At 35.5% G+C, this 17836-nt stretch overlaps 1 protein-coding gene across 2 annotated transcripts in view; it reads right to left on the reverse strand.

Moving 5' to 3' along the window:
• Positions 1 to 578: 578 nt before the first annotated feature.
• Positions 579 to 17836, reverse strand: part of LOC124804601 (troponin T) — a 75247-nt gene continuing 57989 nt past the window's right edge. Inside the window, exons 12-14 of one of the 2 annotated variants that reach the window (XM_047264796.1) lie at positions 14273 to 14351; positions 7328 to 7549; positions 579 to 795 (exon numbers count right to left, since the gene is read on the reverse strand). In XM_047264796.1, coding sequence (XP_047120752.1) covers positions 7332 to 7549; positions 14273 to 14351 — 297 coding nt within the window. In that variant the 3' untranslated portion in view covers positions 579 to 795; positions 7328 to 7331. Of the gene's footprint in view, positions 796 to 7327; positions 7550 to 14272; positions 14352 to 15927; positions 16007 to 17836 lie in introns of both variants that reach the window. The other variant, XM_047264797.1, reaches the window with a different exon arrangement.

Below are 17836 nucleotides of genomic sequence, written 5' to 3' on the forward strand. Positions count from 1 at the left end.
TAGTAGTAAATGCTCGTATACGGTACGAACATAAAAAGCTTCACAGTTCCCATGACATTAAGAGATGATGTAATATTAAAAGTATGACATAAGGAATTAAGGTATCTTGTTTGTTAAATATTGTATAAAGAAGTATACAATCATATTTTAAAAAAAGATGCTGTGACTTACCAAACGGGAAAGCACTGTTAGATAGACACACAAATACATATACACCTTTCCCCCAAAGAAAAAGAAAATTGATGAAAAATCTAAAAGAAATAGAGGGCTGTCCATAATTTTTTCTTCATTTAAGATGTTGGTGATTTCTGGAATCCAGCCATGTGAACTCATTGGTGTTAGTAATTAAAGGCATAGATAGACTTTCTTGAAGACTTTACCAGAATAAACGGTAATTACACAAGGCAGTTGCAAGTCAAAGATACTTCATTGAGAGTTCTGTTTTGACATAAACTGAACAACCTTACACATTTTAATTGACAGAGAACAGTAACAGGTGTAGAATATAATGTGTAACAGGCTTACAGTATAAGATGTAAATGTATAAAAATATTTTGACTTTAAAATAAACCGAACGATAAAAACAACATTATCCAGTATATTTAAAATATTTTTATGTTACAATGATATCCAATTATTTTATGTGTGCAATAACTGAAATCATTATATTGCAACTTCTGATGGCTCCACCCCTACAATGAATGATGTTCAGTCCTGGAATTTTGAGGTGATTAACCCAGATGGAGATGTGAAGTGGTCTTCTTTGAGGAGAATGGCCAAGCTCTTCTGCAAACCCTGGAGCATAGAAAGAATCAGCTGAAAAATGCAAAAAATTACTATATTTCAAAGGAGACAATAATTGTATATTTATTTGTGTGAAACTGCGTACATGTAAACAATGACCATGTCTCCCTTGTAACGAAAATCACAATACTATCAGTGACGAAGCTTGTAAAAATATCTTCCACAGTTTATTGCGGAATCATTTTTGTTTCTTCCATCCTTAATCAGAAGGCACAATTTTAATTATGAATGCTTTCATCTATACATTTGGCTATCTTCAGAAACCATAAATCTGCACGTGGTGAACGGTATGTCCACTACATGTGTTGTCATGCTAAACCAGAGAACTCTGTTCACCATATGATGCCTAAGTCTTATTGTCTCTGAAGATGGACAAACTGGCCACAATTAAATGTGTATTCTGTAATTGGGCCTAAAAGAAATGAAAATTATTGTATAATATGTCAATCACTTTTTCCCATAGGCAGAATACTATTTGTACCAAAAATTCTAATTTCAGATTGGAATGTATATCCCAAAGAAAAGATAAATGCCAGTGGTGATGGCATGTTTATAGCTGTAAAAAAATACTGTAATATCTGGAGTGGTTAGCACAGATTCTGAATGTGAAATAATTTGGCTTTGAATGAATGTTAAATGTGGATCAAATATGGTCATCAAATGCGGTTATAAATCTTCTGCCTGAGGAGCAAGAGCGTCAGAACATTTGAAGGAAACTTTGGGAATATTTCACATAAATTTCTTTCTCATGTTGTAGCATTAAGAGTAGTAATATAGTATTAATTGGAGATTTTCAACTTACCAGCTACAGACTGTGAAACTTGAGTGATTAAGTTGGGTAGTAGGGACAGAGAATCATTGAAATTGTCATAAATGCCTTTTCCAACTGACTCATGAGGTAACATATTAGATCTCTTTGCATCTACAGGCCTGAACTGTTTGATACAGTTATCATAGAATGGGGAATCAGTGATCACAAATCCATTATAGTATCACCAAACATCATTGTAAATAGGAATATAAAGAAAATTAGGATGAAATTTTTGGATTAGCAAGATAAATAAGAAACAAATTTCAGAATACCTGAGAGGTCAACATGAAAATTTCATCTCCAGCACTAAAGATGTCGAGCATCAATGGGCAAAGTTGATGTCTGTAATTGTGTCTGTAAATAAGTATATCAGTAATATGTATAAGAGATCAAGCCTATTCTGTAGTGGTTGTTGACAATGTCAAGTACAGATGATGAAAATACACTCTGGATAGGTATGTGCTGAGCAAAGTTGTGGTTCAACAGCCTTGTCAGAAAGCTGCTACCAAAGAAAAAGATAGCTTCACTGCAAATTTAAATGTTGCAAAAGCCTTGCAGACAAACAAAAATTGAACAAAGCCAAAATCAGTGTAAGGAGAGCAATTCATGAAGTATTCAATGAATTTTAAAGTAAAATTCTATATATTGATGTAACAGAAAATCCTAAGAAGTTGTGGTCTTACATTAAATCAGTAGAAAGATTGAAGCAATCCACCCAGACACTTTGTGATGAAAGTGACATTAAAACAGAAGATGACACAGGGAAGACAGAAATATTAAATGTCATTTCACACATGTGTTTCTCTGAGGAAGGTCACACCATGTTCTTGCTTTAAATCAGTGCGCAAATGTCAGTGACAGATATCAAAATAAGTGACTGTGGGATAGAAAATTAATTGAAATTCCTCAACAGAGAAAAGACCACTGGACCTGAAGAGATACAAGAACTGTTTTACGTACAGTATGCAAAAGATCTTGCTCCTCTTGTAGCAGCAGTGTACTGTAGGTTTCTTGTGGAGGGAAGTGTTCCTAATGATTGAACCAAAAAAAGGGCAGACAATTTGCATTTTCAAGAAGGGCCAAAACAGATGCACAGAAGTATAGACCTAAGAGGTGCGACAATAAAGTAATGAGACTGATTTTCTTTGCAAGATGGGGAAACCCTGCAGGCTTTCGTGGGCACAATATCTTTGACCTTGATCTATAAGTTGTTTCTAGTCCAAGCAGCACATCGATGCAACTGCTCAGTCATGAGTTGTGCTGTAATAAGTTAACATGCGTTTGTGTATCTTGTCCCAGAAATGGAACCGCTAATAAGTTGACAAGTGTTTGTGCCTCTTGTCACAGAAATGGAACCGCGTAATATTGCGCAACGGTATGCCATTTCTTTTTGCTTTAAATTGGGTGAAAACGCGATGACAACTTATGGTAAACTTCAGAACGCATTTGGAGAGGAGGTTATGTCAAAGAGCTCAAGTTTTTCATTGTCATAAAATGGTTAGTGAAGGTGGAATGAATGTTGAAGATGAAGACCGCAGTGGACGACCATCAACCTCATGGACGGATGTCGACTTGGCCAGGGTGCATGAACTTGTATGATCTGTTCGAAGATTATCTGTGAAAATGATTGCAGAAGAGCTGAACATCAATCGAGAAATGGTTCATCTAATAACAACTGAAGATCTTGGTATGAGAAAGATTTGTGCAAAAATGGTCCCCAAAAATCTCGCGCTACAACAGCAAGAAACATGGAAAAATGTGGCAGCTGATCTGTTTGAGCAAATGGAAATCAATCCAGAATTGTTGAGCCATGTTATCACTGGTGATTAATGTTAGTTTTTTCAGTATGATCCAGAGACAAAACACCAAAGTTTGCAATGGTGCTGAAAGGGATCACCCAGACCAAAAAAAGCTCACATGTCAAAGTCAAAAGTGAAATGCATGCTTGTGTGCTTCTTTGATTCCAAGGGAATTGTTCATAAAGAGTGGGTGCCTCCTGGACAAACAGTTAACCAATATTACTACAAAGAAATTTTCGAAAGACTTCATAAAAGAGTTCTTCATGTCTGTGCCAACATTGATGTTAATTGGAATCTGCATCACAATAATGCGCCATCCCATACTGCTCTGTCAGTACAGCAATTTTTAACGTCAAAACAAATTTAAGTACTACCACAGCCACCTTATTCACTAGATATTGCTCCATGCAACTTTTTTCTATTTCCAAGAGTCAAAACGGCGGTCAAGGGACACCATTTCCAAGCAACACAAGATGTCCAAAAAGCTGTGACGAGGGTCTTGGAGGATCTTACAGAAGATGAGTTCCAGAAATGTTACCATCAATGGCAGAAATGCTGGAAAAAGTGTGTGCAGTCAGAAGGGAACTACTTTGAAGGAGATAACACTAAACTTGACTAAAATGGTAAGCAACATTTTTTTTCACATCAGTGTCATTACTTTATTGTCACACCTCGTATATCTCTGAGGTCGGTCTGTTGCAAAATTTTGGAACATATTTTACGCTGACATATGATGACATTTCTGGAGCCCAAAAATCTACACTGTAGGAATCAGCATGGGTTCCAGAAACAAGGACTGTGTGAATCTCAACTCACTTTGTTGGTCCCCAAGATCCAGAAAGTGGTAGACATGAGTGTCCAGGTTGATGACATATTCCTTGACTTCTGGAAGATGTTTGGTACAGTTGCGCGCTGTTTTCTAATGACCAAAATATGAGCTTACGGGATATAAGACAAGTAGTGTGACTGGACTGAAAAGTTTCTAGCAGACAGAATCCCTGCACATCATTCTCAATGAAGAGAAATCTTCAGACGTAAGAGTAACTTCAGGCATACTCCAAGGGAGTGTTGTTGGACCATTGCTTTTCACACTATATGTAAATGACTAGTGTATAACATTGGAAGTTCTGTGAGGCTTTTCATGGATGATGCAGTTGTGTACAGAGAAATTGCAATGGAACATTTAGCGAAATGCAGGAAGACATGCAGAGGATCAACACTTGGTGTAATGATTGGCAGTAGACCCTCAACATTAACAAATATAACATATTGCACATATATAGGTAGAAAGACCCATTATTGTATGATTACACAATTGCAGATAAATGACTGGAACCAGTCACATCCATAAAATATCTAGGGGTATGCTTAAAAAGTGATTTAAAGTGGAATGACCAGATAAAACTAATCACAAGTAAGGCAGATTCCAGATGGAGATTCATTGGAAGAATCCTCAGGAAATGCAGTCCAGTCACAAAGGAAGCAGCTTACGAAACCATCATTTGACCAGTACCTCAATATTACTTTTCAGTCTGGAATCTGTACTTGAGAGGATTGATAGAGTAAATAGAGAAGATTGAAAGGAGAGTAGGCATTTTGTTACAGATTCATTTAATGGGCTTCGAAGCATCGTGGAGATTCCCAGCCAACTCCAGTGCCACAGTGCCAGATGATACAACAGAGGCATTCTGCATCATGGTGTGGTTTACTGTCAACATTCTGAGAGCAGATGTTCTTAGAAGAGTTAGTCAATATATTGCTTCCTACTATGTATATCTCATGAAAAAACCATGAAGTTAAATTCAAGAGATTCTAACTCACATGGAGGCTTACCAACAATCATTATAATCTGGGATCTATTCACAGCTGGAATAGGAAAAGTACAGTGGCACACAAAGTACCCTCTACCATACTGTAAGGTCACTTGCAAACTATAGAGGTAGATATAGGAATTTGTACACTGAGCCAGTATCTTCTGATGGTTGTTGCAGATAGCCCTGGAGATATACAGTGTGTTTGCAAGTTGTTCGAACAACTCTCTAATCCTGAATTGAAAGAAACTGGAAGGCTTCAACCACTAGTCATTTGTTTCCAGTTCAGCCAGTGTTGCCCAACTGACAGTACTGTCTGAGGTATCCTTTGTCTGCTGTGTCACTGCGCTGTACTTCACTCTATTTTGCACTGTTTCCTTTCCTTCTAATAAGTGTACATAATTGTTGCAGTTATGTTCTTTATTAAACATGCCAATACATAAGACAATTTCAGTTTCAGTTATAAACAGTATTTAAGTCTTTTTTACCTCGGTACATGAATTCTGCTTTTGCTGAAGCATGAAGCATAAATTAAGGTGCCTGTAATGTGGGAGGCACATGGAACTTGTTCCTTCCTCCCCTCTTCCCCCACATAGCTCCTCATCCCATGGTGGTCTGTGTGGGGGTTGGGCTTATTTCCTCTGCTCACCACAAAACCCTCAGGTATTTGGCCAACTTACACTTAACACACTATACTTGGCTCAAGTAATTAATTTAAGAGTAATTTTATGGCTTGTTGTTTGTAAGTTGTCATTACTAATTGGGCTACCATAGTGTCTAAGGAATCATATTATTGTGGTTTACTGCAATCTGCAGTTTGGTCTTTAGGAATTCAGTATTATTTGAAATGAGTGGATTGCTACTCATCGCACAGAGTATGTATTAAATGGCAGGCAAGGACATTGAAAAGACTGCTAGATGTTATCAGCTGCTGGACTAAGTCCTTGCCAGATACAGCCAAAGCACACATACATTCACAAGCCACATACAGTGCATGAATTATGCATGTGGATATGGATGTGTTTTGGCTACATCTGACAAGGGACTTAGTCTGATAGCCAATAATATCTAGCAGTCTTTTCAATAAGCTTGTCTGCCACTCAATACCATTTCTGTGTAGTTTGATCTTACATTATTTATTACACTTATTTGTAAAAATTGGGGCACTTTGTGAGCTCTAATAATGAGAGCATAGTGTATGCTATACGAACTTAGCTAAAAGTGAAATTATTAAAGAAATGTCTGAGGACATAAGATGCGAATTGTCCCAAGAAAAATTCTTAATCAAGTAGCTTCAAATATTGCAGGAAGTTTGTTACCAAAAAGAAATTCTGAGTGTATTTTTCCCATATTTATCAGATTTTGTTTCCTTAAATAGAAATGCAATATTCTTGATACGTGTCAAAATGAAAAAATGTTTTACTTTGATATTTTTTGTATTAGTAGAGAAGGGTCTTTTCAGTTTTTGAAAACTGTGAGTTATATTTAGTCAAGTAATTTTGATAATAAGCAAAATCTGGTGTTTGTAATTCAAATGAAGCCAAGTATACTACTTGTGTCAGAGAGCTACTTTTAGTTTTTGGTGAGGTATCTACTCAAGAGATGAATTCACTAAGCAGATTCAGAAGGACGTAGGTTGCAGTAAGTACTGGGAGATGAAGAAGCTTGCACAGGATAGAGTAGCATGGAGAGCTGCATCAAACCAATCTCAGGACTGAAGACCACAACAACAACAACATCTACTAGAAAAAAAAATCAAAATGCATAGAACAGATGCACATATAGGGTAGAGTGTATCCTGACACACTGTCTAAATAGATGCAGCGACAAGTGTCAACAGTGCAGAATTAGGCCAACTACATCAGGCTTTTCTTTTCATGATAATGTCATGAAAACTAAAATCTGTGTCATAATTGTTTCATACTGGTTGTTCTGAGAACGGACCTGTCAATGTATTTGTGAGATATTATAATTAATTTTGACTTAACAAATAATGTCCTTTCATACTTCAGTGTTTTTTAATAGGATACTTCAGTCACACATATGATATATATTAATTTTTTCCTTTCCTTAATAAACATATAGAATTTTTTGTGGTATACCTGTCTATTCCTCTTCTTCTTCTTCCTCTTCCTCTTCTTCCTCCTCTTCTTCCTCTTCTTCAACCTCCTCTTCTTCAACCTCCTCCTCTTCAGGCTCAGGTTGGAACTTGGGTTCTTCAATTTCCTCATCTTCATCAACAGGCTTCACTTCCTCTTCCTCGGGGCTGTCTGGGTCTCCCTTCTTCTTGCCTGGCCTCTCACCAAACCATTTGGGCAGCTTGGCTGTGGGGATAATGCTTTGCATTATGATTTCAATAATTAATGCCAAAATAGCTGACTAGAACAAACTGTGTTTTGGCCAAGAATATTTGCAAATATTATGACAGTGACTCAGTAAGTGAAGTTTACAAGCTGTAACAATGTAAATTTATTCAGATGTTACCTGTGAACAACAGAATGCCCTGATAGATATTGCATCTTCAAATTGTTGCATTTTAGCAGGAAAGAAGTAAGTGTTAAACACTTGACTACCTGAAAGACGTCTAGCTTATTTTATGCATTACCAAAGGATTACATGCTGTCAGGCACACTGACAGTCCAACTATGGAGACAGCTTGACTAGTGCAGTTAGTAGTACATTGCATGGAAAGGGCAGGGACATGGATTCCAGTCATTGTGTGACACACTATTGTAACTTGTTGCAATGATGAGCACATACCACTGTTTTTTTCTTATTTCATAGGTATTACCTCCGATAACTATTTTAGTCTGTCATAAAACCTAGCACAGTCATTACATTTCCACTGAGGGGAATTAGCAATAAACATCACACCATCATCATCTTCATTTCCCTTCTATCCAGCATCTGGTCGGGATGGGGTGTCAATGGTACTTCACTACTTTTCTGTCTTTCCACCATTCTTCTTCCACAGTTTGGTTCCATAGCAGGTTTCTCCTCCTTAAACTCATCTCTGTTGTATCAATCCATCTTGTTCTCGGTCTTCCTCTTGGCCTCTTGCCCTCAATCTTCAACTCTATCATTCTTCTTAGTATTCTTCCATCTCCCACCCTCTTCACATGCCCATAACATTTTAATCTATTCTTTTCAATTTTCTCAGTCAACTTCTCCACTCCAGTTTCCTTCCTAACATCTTCATGACCGGCTGCAGTGGCCAAGCAGTTCTAGACGCTTCAGTCATGCCTCAGGCATGGATGTGTGTGATGTCATTAGGTTAGTTAGGTTTAAGTAGTTCTAAGTTCTAGGGAAATGATAGGACCTCAGATGTTAAGTCCCATAGTAGTTAGAGCCATTTGGACCATTTTGAACATTTTCATTTTTCACTCTGTCTCTCCTAGTCTTCCCTAGCATACTTCTCATAACTTCATTTCACTGGATTGTATCCCACTCTCCTCTCTTCTGGTCATAGTCCAAGTCTCTGAGCCGTAAATTAGTATGGATGTAAAGTAAGTCTTGTATAGCACCAGCTTGCACCTCATTAGCACTTCCCATCCCCACACCAAGCCCCTCACACACTGGTAAAATGTACTGCTCTGATGTATTCTTTTGCTGATTTCTGTCTCCAAACGAGCATTCCCCATTAATACACTTCCCAAATATTTAAAGTTGTCCACTATTTCAATATCCTGTCCCTTAACATGAATTTGTCCCTTGCCCTCTCTATCCCCTCTGGTTACCACCATGGTCTCGCTTTTCTCCACACTAAATTTCATTCCATATTTCTTGACCTTATCATGTGGATGGCTATTTGTTTTTGTACCTCCTTACTGCTTGTTCCCCACATCACAATATCATCAGCAAATATTGACAGCTTCATCCTCATCCTCTATGGGCTTCTTTCACCTCTTTGACTATTACATCCATCACCATTATAATTAGTAGTGATGATATCACACTTCCTTGTCTTAGTCCCATAACATTCTTAAACCATTCAGATCTTCCAACTGGTGTCTGCACACATACATTGCCTGGATGACTTCAAGTGTTTGCTTTCCAACTCACTTTTTCTTCAAGGTTGCCCATGCCTTTTCCCTGGGAACACTGTCATATGCTTTCACTATGTCGAGAAAGGTCATCACCAGATTTTTCATCTCATCAAACTACAAAATACTGTGAACTGTTTAATGTTCTTTGGTAACATGCTTTTAAATTTCCCAGAAAAAGAAAAAATGAATTCTGTGTCTAACTTGGTACAATATTTCATTGTTAACTGCATTCTTTCTTCATGTCATCACATCTTGTAAACATGAACAATGACTTACTTAACACACTATAAGTTATCTCAGTAGTCAGTGTGGAATGCATTGTTTTTAACCCAGATGCAAAGTCCCCAGTGAGATGCTACACTAACTAGCATGGATGAAATCAGAGTTGTTGATCACCCCCATACATCAGTGCTACACAGAGTCTGATGTTGGTTCTTGATCATCAGAGCTGTGCCATTCTCAATGCCTACACAGTTGTTATTGCAGCTAGTGTTCCAGTTCTGCACCTTTTTTTCATTTGATGCAATATTACCTCTCTATTCATCAACAAATAGGCAGTAAACTATACCAAGTGAGGCAATATTTGGATGTGTAAGGTTGACCACATTGCAAATCCTATTTCTGTAAGTTCTGTCATCTTTCGGATTGAGTGTCAAAAGATTAAAACATCAGTTGGTGTTTGTGAGTAATTTGTATTAAATTATGTGTCATAAAGTTATTCTCCTCTGCATAACAAATACTTTATAATAACTGCTATTAGGAGTGCTGAAATAAGAACTGTGATATGTAATTTAACCTTGTTCATAACAACTAAGAGCCTATAAGGCTGTTCATTAGATTAGGAATAAATAACAGTTATAATTCCTAGTGATGTGTTTATTCAGTGTATTCCTTATAACTGAAGAATCAACAGTTCCTTTCTGATAGTTTTCTCTGTTTGATTTTCTTTTTTCTTTCTTCCCATAAACCTTTTAAATGTATCATTATCATCTTATAAATAATTGTGATATAGGAGGGAAGCTATTTATTCTAGAAGACCTTGATTACTTGAGTGTCTCTATATTAGTTATTGGCTCTCAAGTGTGACATCAAACACTGATTTATAATTGGGGGAAAATACTGCCGTTTCATTTTGTGGACATATTTTTATGGGACGTAATACTTTTAATGAATATTTCCATATGCTTTACCAAGAATTTTCAAGGCATACTATACCTTTCGGTTTCTTCTTTGTCATAGATGTCTTTATAAGTATTACTCACAGCTTTTAGGGAATAGTTGCTGATTTGTTTGTAAAGCAGGCAGTAAAAATTGAAATTTTATGATCTGCATCTATACCCAAAATCTGCATATTAATCACATTTGCTGCTGTCCTGTAAACTAAGCTGTTCAGTGAACAATGGAACAAATTTCTAAGATTATTCCTGTTGTAAATGTTTGTAGTTTGAAAACATTATGTACCTGTAGGAAAACTGTAATCTTGTTCATCAAGAGACTACATAAGAGCTCATTAAAAATAGTAGCCATTAGGAAGCAGCCAGCAAAAGTTACCAGCTATTGTTTGTCAAGGCCTTCTGTGTTCATTTTATGAGATGATGGAAAATTCAGGATGGAATAATAACTATATTATGAAAAGGATAGTTGCTACTCACCATATAGTGGAGATGCTGAGTCGTAGTTAGGCCTATCGGTGTCTCAGCATCTCCACTATGTGGTGAGTAGGAACTATCCTCTTCACAATATTGTCATTTTGTCAGATGAAATTGATTATAATATGACACAATCCAAGGAGTTAAATAAAGCTAAACAAACAGTGTGACTGCTACCTTTGATTATTTTTCTAGAACCAACAACATAGCAATCTTAAAATGAAGTTCTGCACAATGGTAAAATGCCCCCATGGAGGGCAACCTGATAAAATAATCATTATACTGCATTGTTACAAAGTATTTTTCAGCTGCATTTATCAAAATTCGTTATTATGTGAAATAATTTAACAGTACATTGCATAGAAAATAAAACTTATACAGTCCCACATTCAGCTTGACATTATTACTATAAAAACACATTAAGTTATAACATGCATTCAAGGAAAGAAATCTGGAGTATTCTGATTCAAGTTATAAGTTAAAAACAGCAAAAATTCTCTCACATTTCAGTTGCAGTGGTACGAAAAAACAAACTGAGGAAGATCAGTCATTTGGGCACAACATACTCACACATTATAACAAAAGTAAAGAAAAATTGGCTCAAAATACTGATCTTGGTTTTAGAACCTTTTCACTGAGAAGAATGACATATTAGGAAGTTATAATCATCAGTATTAGTCTTAAGATAATAGTTTTAGTTTCTGTCATTAAGTGAATATTTCAGTTTACTCCTGATGACAGCAGATTATGACTGTGGTAGTTTATTTCACTACGGGATCTAATGTACTTAAGGAAGACAATGACTCCTAAAACAACATAGTTCAACCATATTTACAGTTTGAATCATTGCAAATCTTGGTGAGAGGCAAATCAGTGAGTTGACAAATTTTACATATTTTCATTCAACAACGTGATATAGAATAACTTCCTGGGGTAACTCATCTTTAAGAAAGAAAGTCTTCAACTCTCAAGAATGTGCTGTTAAGAATAATATGTGGTTCTCACCCACAGTCATCTTATAGACATATATTTAAGCAATTAGGCATTACATTTTGGTTCTGTTTGCATTTGTGATTAGGTGCAATCTGCTGGTTCATTACTTACCATGAACTACAGTTTTATATTTTTATTTCCCCTGTAATGATATGTTTGAGTGTGCAGATGATGTCATTTGTACATACATTTCCACAGTTTGGAAATGTTTCCAGTTGTTACAGTAAATAATTTGCATTGACACATATGTACTGGTAGTATTCTTTCCATCTTATCTCAGTTGCCTCACAGACTGTAAGACCAAAGAAAAGGAATTTTTCTTCAGAAAATAAATGATTGGAATATTTATGAGACAAATTATCATTTGTCCGGAAAAGCCCCTGTTGATCAGCTGATTATGAACAATTGGGGGTCCTAAAGTTTAATTCTGTGCAATGTAGTCATGTCGTAAGAATCTTTCCAGTCACAGAGTTGTTTCAGTTGTTCTAATTTAAGCATTCATCATTAATAACCATCTGTAACAATCATCTTATACTATCTAGTTCACAAGATGAACCTGCACTTTAGAATTCCTTTTTCTCAACTACTCACTTTGTGAAGCATACATCTGCTCCCCAAACAAGAAACATCATACATTAACAATATATTCACATCACTTATGCAAATGAGTGGCATTCTATTTTTAAAATTTTCACTGAGCGATTGAAAATAATTCATCAGCTATATGTGACGAGCACCTTCAGTTGTGCTTATCTCCCCAAAATGTATCAGTGTTTACAGCAGAGATAGTACCCATCATCATGTCAAGCATCTAGGACTGCAACGAGATGCATACCACATCGGACTTGGGAAGTGTACTGGCTCTTAACACCCCAGAAGTATGGAGGAACAACATTCATTTTAAGAACATAATACAAAATGTGGTTGAGCTATAGAAGTATGAAAATTCACTGAACTTTCTATGGATACCACCTTACCCAGACACCCAACAAAATGGGTCTTGGACCTTCTTGCAAATGATGTACCATACAACACACAGTTGTTTTACCATGATTTCAATTTATCCAACAACATCCCTGAAATTTTAATATGTGAAAAGAAGAGTGGAAAGAAATATAGTGTTGCAGAGATAATGCCATAATTTGCAACCCATACCCTCTAAAGATCATGGTTTACAGATTTAGCATTTGCTAGACTGCACCTAATGTCCATCAAGACAACTTTCCTAGTCATTTTCATAGAGTAGGCATCAGAGACTCCCCTATTCTTTCCTCTGACTACTGCAGAAGATGATCTAAATCGTGTATTCTCTTTGTCTGAAGAATACCACAACCAGCAACTCAATTTGTGCAAGAGACTAAGCATATTGAAAAACCAGCTGACCACTAGTATCACCACTATCCTTGCACTGCACTACAAAAAAGACTGAAGAAAATCATCATAGACTTTTTAAGAGATTGTAACCTTGAGCGTCTTGTCTCATGGAGAGATTCTGTAGCATTCCCTGGGCTATGGGCTAAGTGATAGTATTTTGTCTGCAGGTTGTTTAATGTCATCTTGTGGAAGTCATCATATAACCAGAAGATACTGTAGCAGTTTCACGAAAGTTAGAGTGTTTTATTTGTATTATTCCTTACCTTTTTTTATAATCTAAAAGAACTGTATTAGTTGTCAGTGCAAAAAAAGATGTTATTATTAACTGTGTGCTCTGATGTTCTGACAAGATCATTTTTTAATGTTAAGATTCTATATAAGGGACTGTTAAATTACAATATAAAACACATTGTCTAATAATGTTAACCTGACAAAGGGCAATTTATAGAACTAAGAAATTTGTAGTTCATTTTTCTCAGTATTCGGAATATGTAATTTTAAATGATTACCATGTATTATCAACATTGCTCTTGAGTTTATTGTGACATGCATAGATTTTTGCGCAGAAAAAAAATTCCCGGTGGATAAAAACATTACTTGAAATATGAAAGAAAGCAAAAATTTTAAATCAGTTTTAGCAGTTTGCTTTTCTCAATGAATGTGATATGTAAACTACAAAGTTATTTGATATAATGTAACATTTTAGTGTTAACTAATTTTCAAATAAAATGCTTTGATGTCATTTGAATTTGTTATTTACTGTTAAAACATCACAATGAATCTATATGCAAGTGTTTGTTAAGAGTGAAGCATAGGCTCCTGAGAAAGCTCTACTGATATAGTTGTTTTAAGAAAGAGTTAACTGCTAATTAACTGCAAGTTTAATTTTGTTGCTTTTTTCCTATGCCAAGCTACTGCAAAAACATATTAAAATCGCAAAAAAATGTTACCTCCATTGTAAAAATTTTTCTTGAACATAACTTACATTTTTGTCTTGAATCAAATTCGGTAGCCTTATCGGTCCACTGCTTCTCCAGGACTTCTTTGTTTTGCTCAGCTAAACCCTGAAGGGGAAGACCAAGCAGCCACGCATTGTATTAAATGGGAGCACACAATCAGTCATACAAATGCATCAGGAGTCAGATATGTTAGTTTTGCTGTGTTGTCATTCTTCCACAGAGAGATGGCGATACGATTTTGCAACCGGTGCTGTTCTTAAAAAAAAAATTAATTAAATCAAAGTGAAAAGACATTGCACGTGCACATGCTGTACGGTTTCGTAAGGACCCACAGATGCAACCTGTTAGCTTTCATGTCATCGGCAGGGAAAGAGAACTATATAGGCTGTAGTTACAACAAAAAAGATCAATTTTGATGGCACAACTATTCATCTGTGTTATGTGCCAAAACAGTGAAATGAACAAGGCAATGAATTTAACAACTCTCTTTAGACGAGAATGTGGTTATTTATCTAGGTTTAGTAATTAAAGAGAAGAAATATAGTGAATTATTTTCTATGTTATGTTTTTTGTTATTCTTTACTTTGAATTAAGGCAAAAAATAGGAAAGAGTATTGTTTGAAATCAGAGGAACAAAAATCTTCTTTTAGCTTGCAGATAGAGGACTATAAACAAATATGAATAAATATCTGCAATAAATTGCTTTTCCAGAGCTTTTGAATCATTTGTTCTTTTGAGAAATTGATAGAACTGAGATTCATGCAGTCATTCATTCAATTGAAGGATGAATTGATTAGCAAATTCATCTTTAGCTGCTTATGTAGAAACTTCAAACAAGAAACTGATAAATTATAAATATTATACAGGTTGGTTTCCTTTTCTGAAAGAATACTTTTGACATTCTGGTCCAAGCTGCCAGAGTTGATGGTCATGTGTGGATGAAATATGCATGTTTGTGTGAATGAATGGGTGTGCATGTTTCTCTTTCTTTTTCTGACGAAAGCTGTGGCCGAAAGCTCATGTGTAAGTGTCTTTTAAACGCGCCTGTCTGCAGCTTAACATTTCATTTTTATGGTATGTAGCACTCTATCTTTTCCGTATGTTGTAAATATTAACTTTTGTTAATCTTCAAGTAGTGACCATTCTCCACTATACAAGTGTTTGTCACCAAAAATGTGAACATAAACTTCTGACGAATGACCACAACATTATTTTCTGCATTCATATGCTGCTGATAGTGTTCAGTGTTACTCAAAATCCTCCAGAATGAAAAGAACTATAAATATTTATTATTGATCTGAATTTTCAGTTCTCATGTTGCAATGAACAGAGATTTGTAAAGGGCTGCAGTAAGCAGTCATATAGTTCTCTTTAACTTTATGGACAATTAAGTGTTGTGTTAGTGTTATCACATTTTAATAAATATTTAACTGTTATTTGACTGTAAGTCATGAAATAGCAAACAATCTCGTAAAGGTCCAGCCATATATTCTGTGGAAGAATATCCTAAGGGAATAAACACAGGTATAATAAATAACATATTACATCAGTGCAGTAATACACATCTCTAGGAGATATCGGCAGGCCTGTTGCTTTGTCCCAGCAGTGAGGTGCCTGAGGTAGGGAAAAACAAGCAGCAAAAAATGCAGTTCTCTGTGGCTGGAACCACCTCACTACTTACTCTTGCTTCTCTTGGTAAACACTTCGTACTTCTCTTTCCAAAGTTTCTCATTTACCTCAGAGCTTAATGTGGCCCAACCCTGCATGAGGACAGGAATAAATGTTACACTAAGCAAGAAAAATGTGTGTTTTTTTTCATTACAGTTTCTTCCATGAATAAAACTGCAGCTAGATATGTGCCTTTTGTTTTGAAAGTGGTAGTAAGAAATCATACAAAAGAGGTAAAAATGCGGTTGTCAAAAGCATGAAGTCTGACGTCTGATAAGAAATAGAAATTAATGTGATTAAGATCCACAGTAAAGGCCACACACAATTAACAAGGAAAATAGTATTATGAAAGTGGAAGTACAATGTATAGAAATGCAAGAAAATAAGCAAGATGTCTTCATGACATCAATGGTGTTTGAAAGTTAAGCAATATATTCGTGAAATAAATAAATGGTTTTTAGCCATTGGCACGCATATTTATTCAAACAATATTAGAGTCCACCAGCTGCAGATAACAAAGTGTGTGCAAAGTCAGGTAACCAAGTCAAGTAGTTTAGAAAAATAAGTTAAAGATTGCAAAAATTGAGAGATACCATTAAATGTAACTAAAATTCTGGTTAACTATTTTAGACTTATGTCTGTGTGCCAAAGGGAATTGAGTAATATTGTAATACTAACACCAGGGTTTATACAAAAGGTTTACTGGTTAAGATACCTCCCAGTTCATTTACTTTGTTCTGTATTGTGTGTATTTCACAGCACTGTGAGCACACTAAAACTATGTATTCAATATGCCTGATAACTCAGGCACCGCTGATCTTGATTTGCAGGATAGCACTTGTAGGCCATGTTCCCAAGTTAGCCACCCATTTGTTAATGCCACACAGATGATAGTTTTTCTTTCTATGTCTAAACTACAGACAAGAAAGTTAAAAATGAAAAAAAAAATCAAACAGGGATAGATATGTAGAGAAAAATCACACTTGCCTAGCAATAAATGTCTGTATATGACCATCAAAGAGAGCAAAAAGTAAATGATGTGTTTTCACTTTAAAAAAAATAAAGAACATTAAAAAGAAAAATTAATTAAAACATTTACAAACATTTATAATGAATACTTCTCAAGAAGATACCATGATTTTTTTAAAAAAAATAACGGCTTCAGATAAAAGAACTCTATTTCTCCCCATTCCTTCTTTTGCTCTGTCTCATGATTTTGTGTTTACTTTTTACTTTTCTATTCACATAACCCTGATTTTTAACATATTTCATTACCACTGTTTTTCCCTTAGATTACTTTTTACTCCTACATTATTATGAGCTTTTTATGTTTCAGTTTCTCAAACTGACAGTTGTGAGAAAATGCTGGTAAAATGCAAAAGATACAGCAAGCAATAGAGTGGTTTGCAACTCCTTTTGGAGGTACTATGTTCAGATGGGAATTAAAGGATATAGTGAAACAAGATTTATTGCTTTACTGTATTAGTGTTAATGGCTTATTACATTTAATTTTTTATCTGTCTTTGTCATTTACGTCTCTCTCTTTTATATTATGTTGAGTATATATTAAAAATGTCTTAATTCTTTCAAATTTAATATTGCATAAATGACTCCCATTACTTTATCTTTGTTTTGTATTGGACTGGGACATGTGCCTAGATGCAAATAAGGAGTTTAGAGGCATCATTTTTCTCACTGTTATCGTTTTTCCATTGAAATATGCACCTGGTTATCACAGATGAAGAAGTGGTTAATATACAGTATCCTTTGCTTTTTATGGGCATATGGTGCCAGAATTGAATGGTTTATATATTTTTCTTGTACCATAATTTGCATTTTATGCCTGCTGTGGCTGACAGACTTCTTTTTATATCAACCTTCAGTGTATGAGGGAGCTGTGAAGTTCTTGTTGCCAGAAAAAT

This window comes from Schistocerca piceifrons, chromosome 7 (genome assembly GCF_021461385.2).
Source record: "Schistocerca piceifrons isolate TAMUIC-IGC-003096 chromosome 7, iqSchPice1.1, whole genome shotgun sequence".
In the NCBI taxonomy this organism is placed as follows: domain Eukaryota; kingdom Metazoa; phylum Arthropoda; class Insecta; order Orthoptera; family Acrididae; genus Schistocerca; species Schistocerca piceifrons.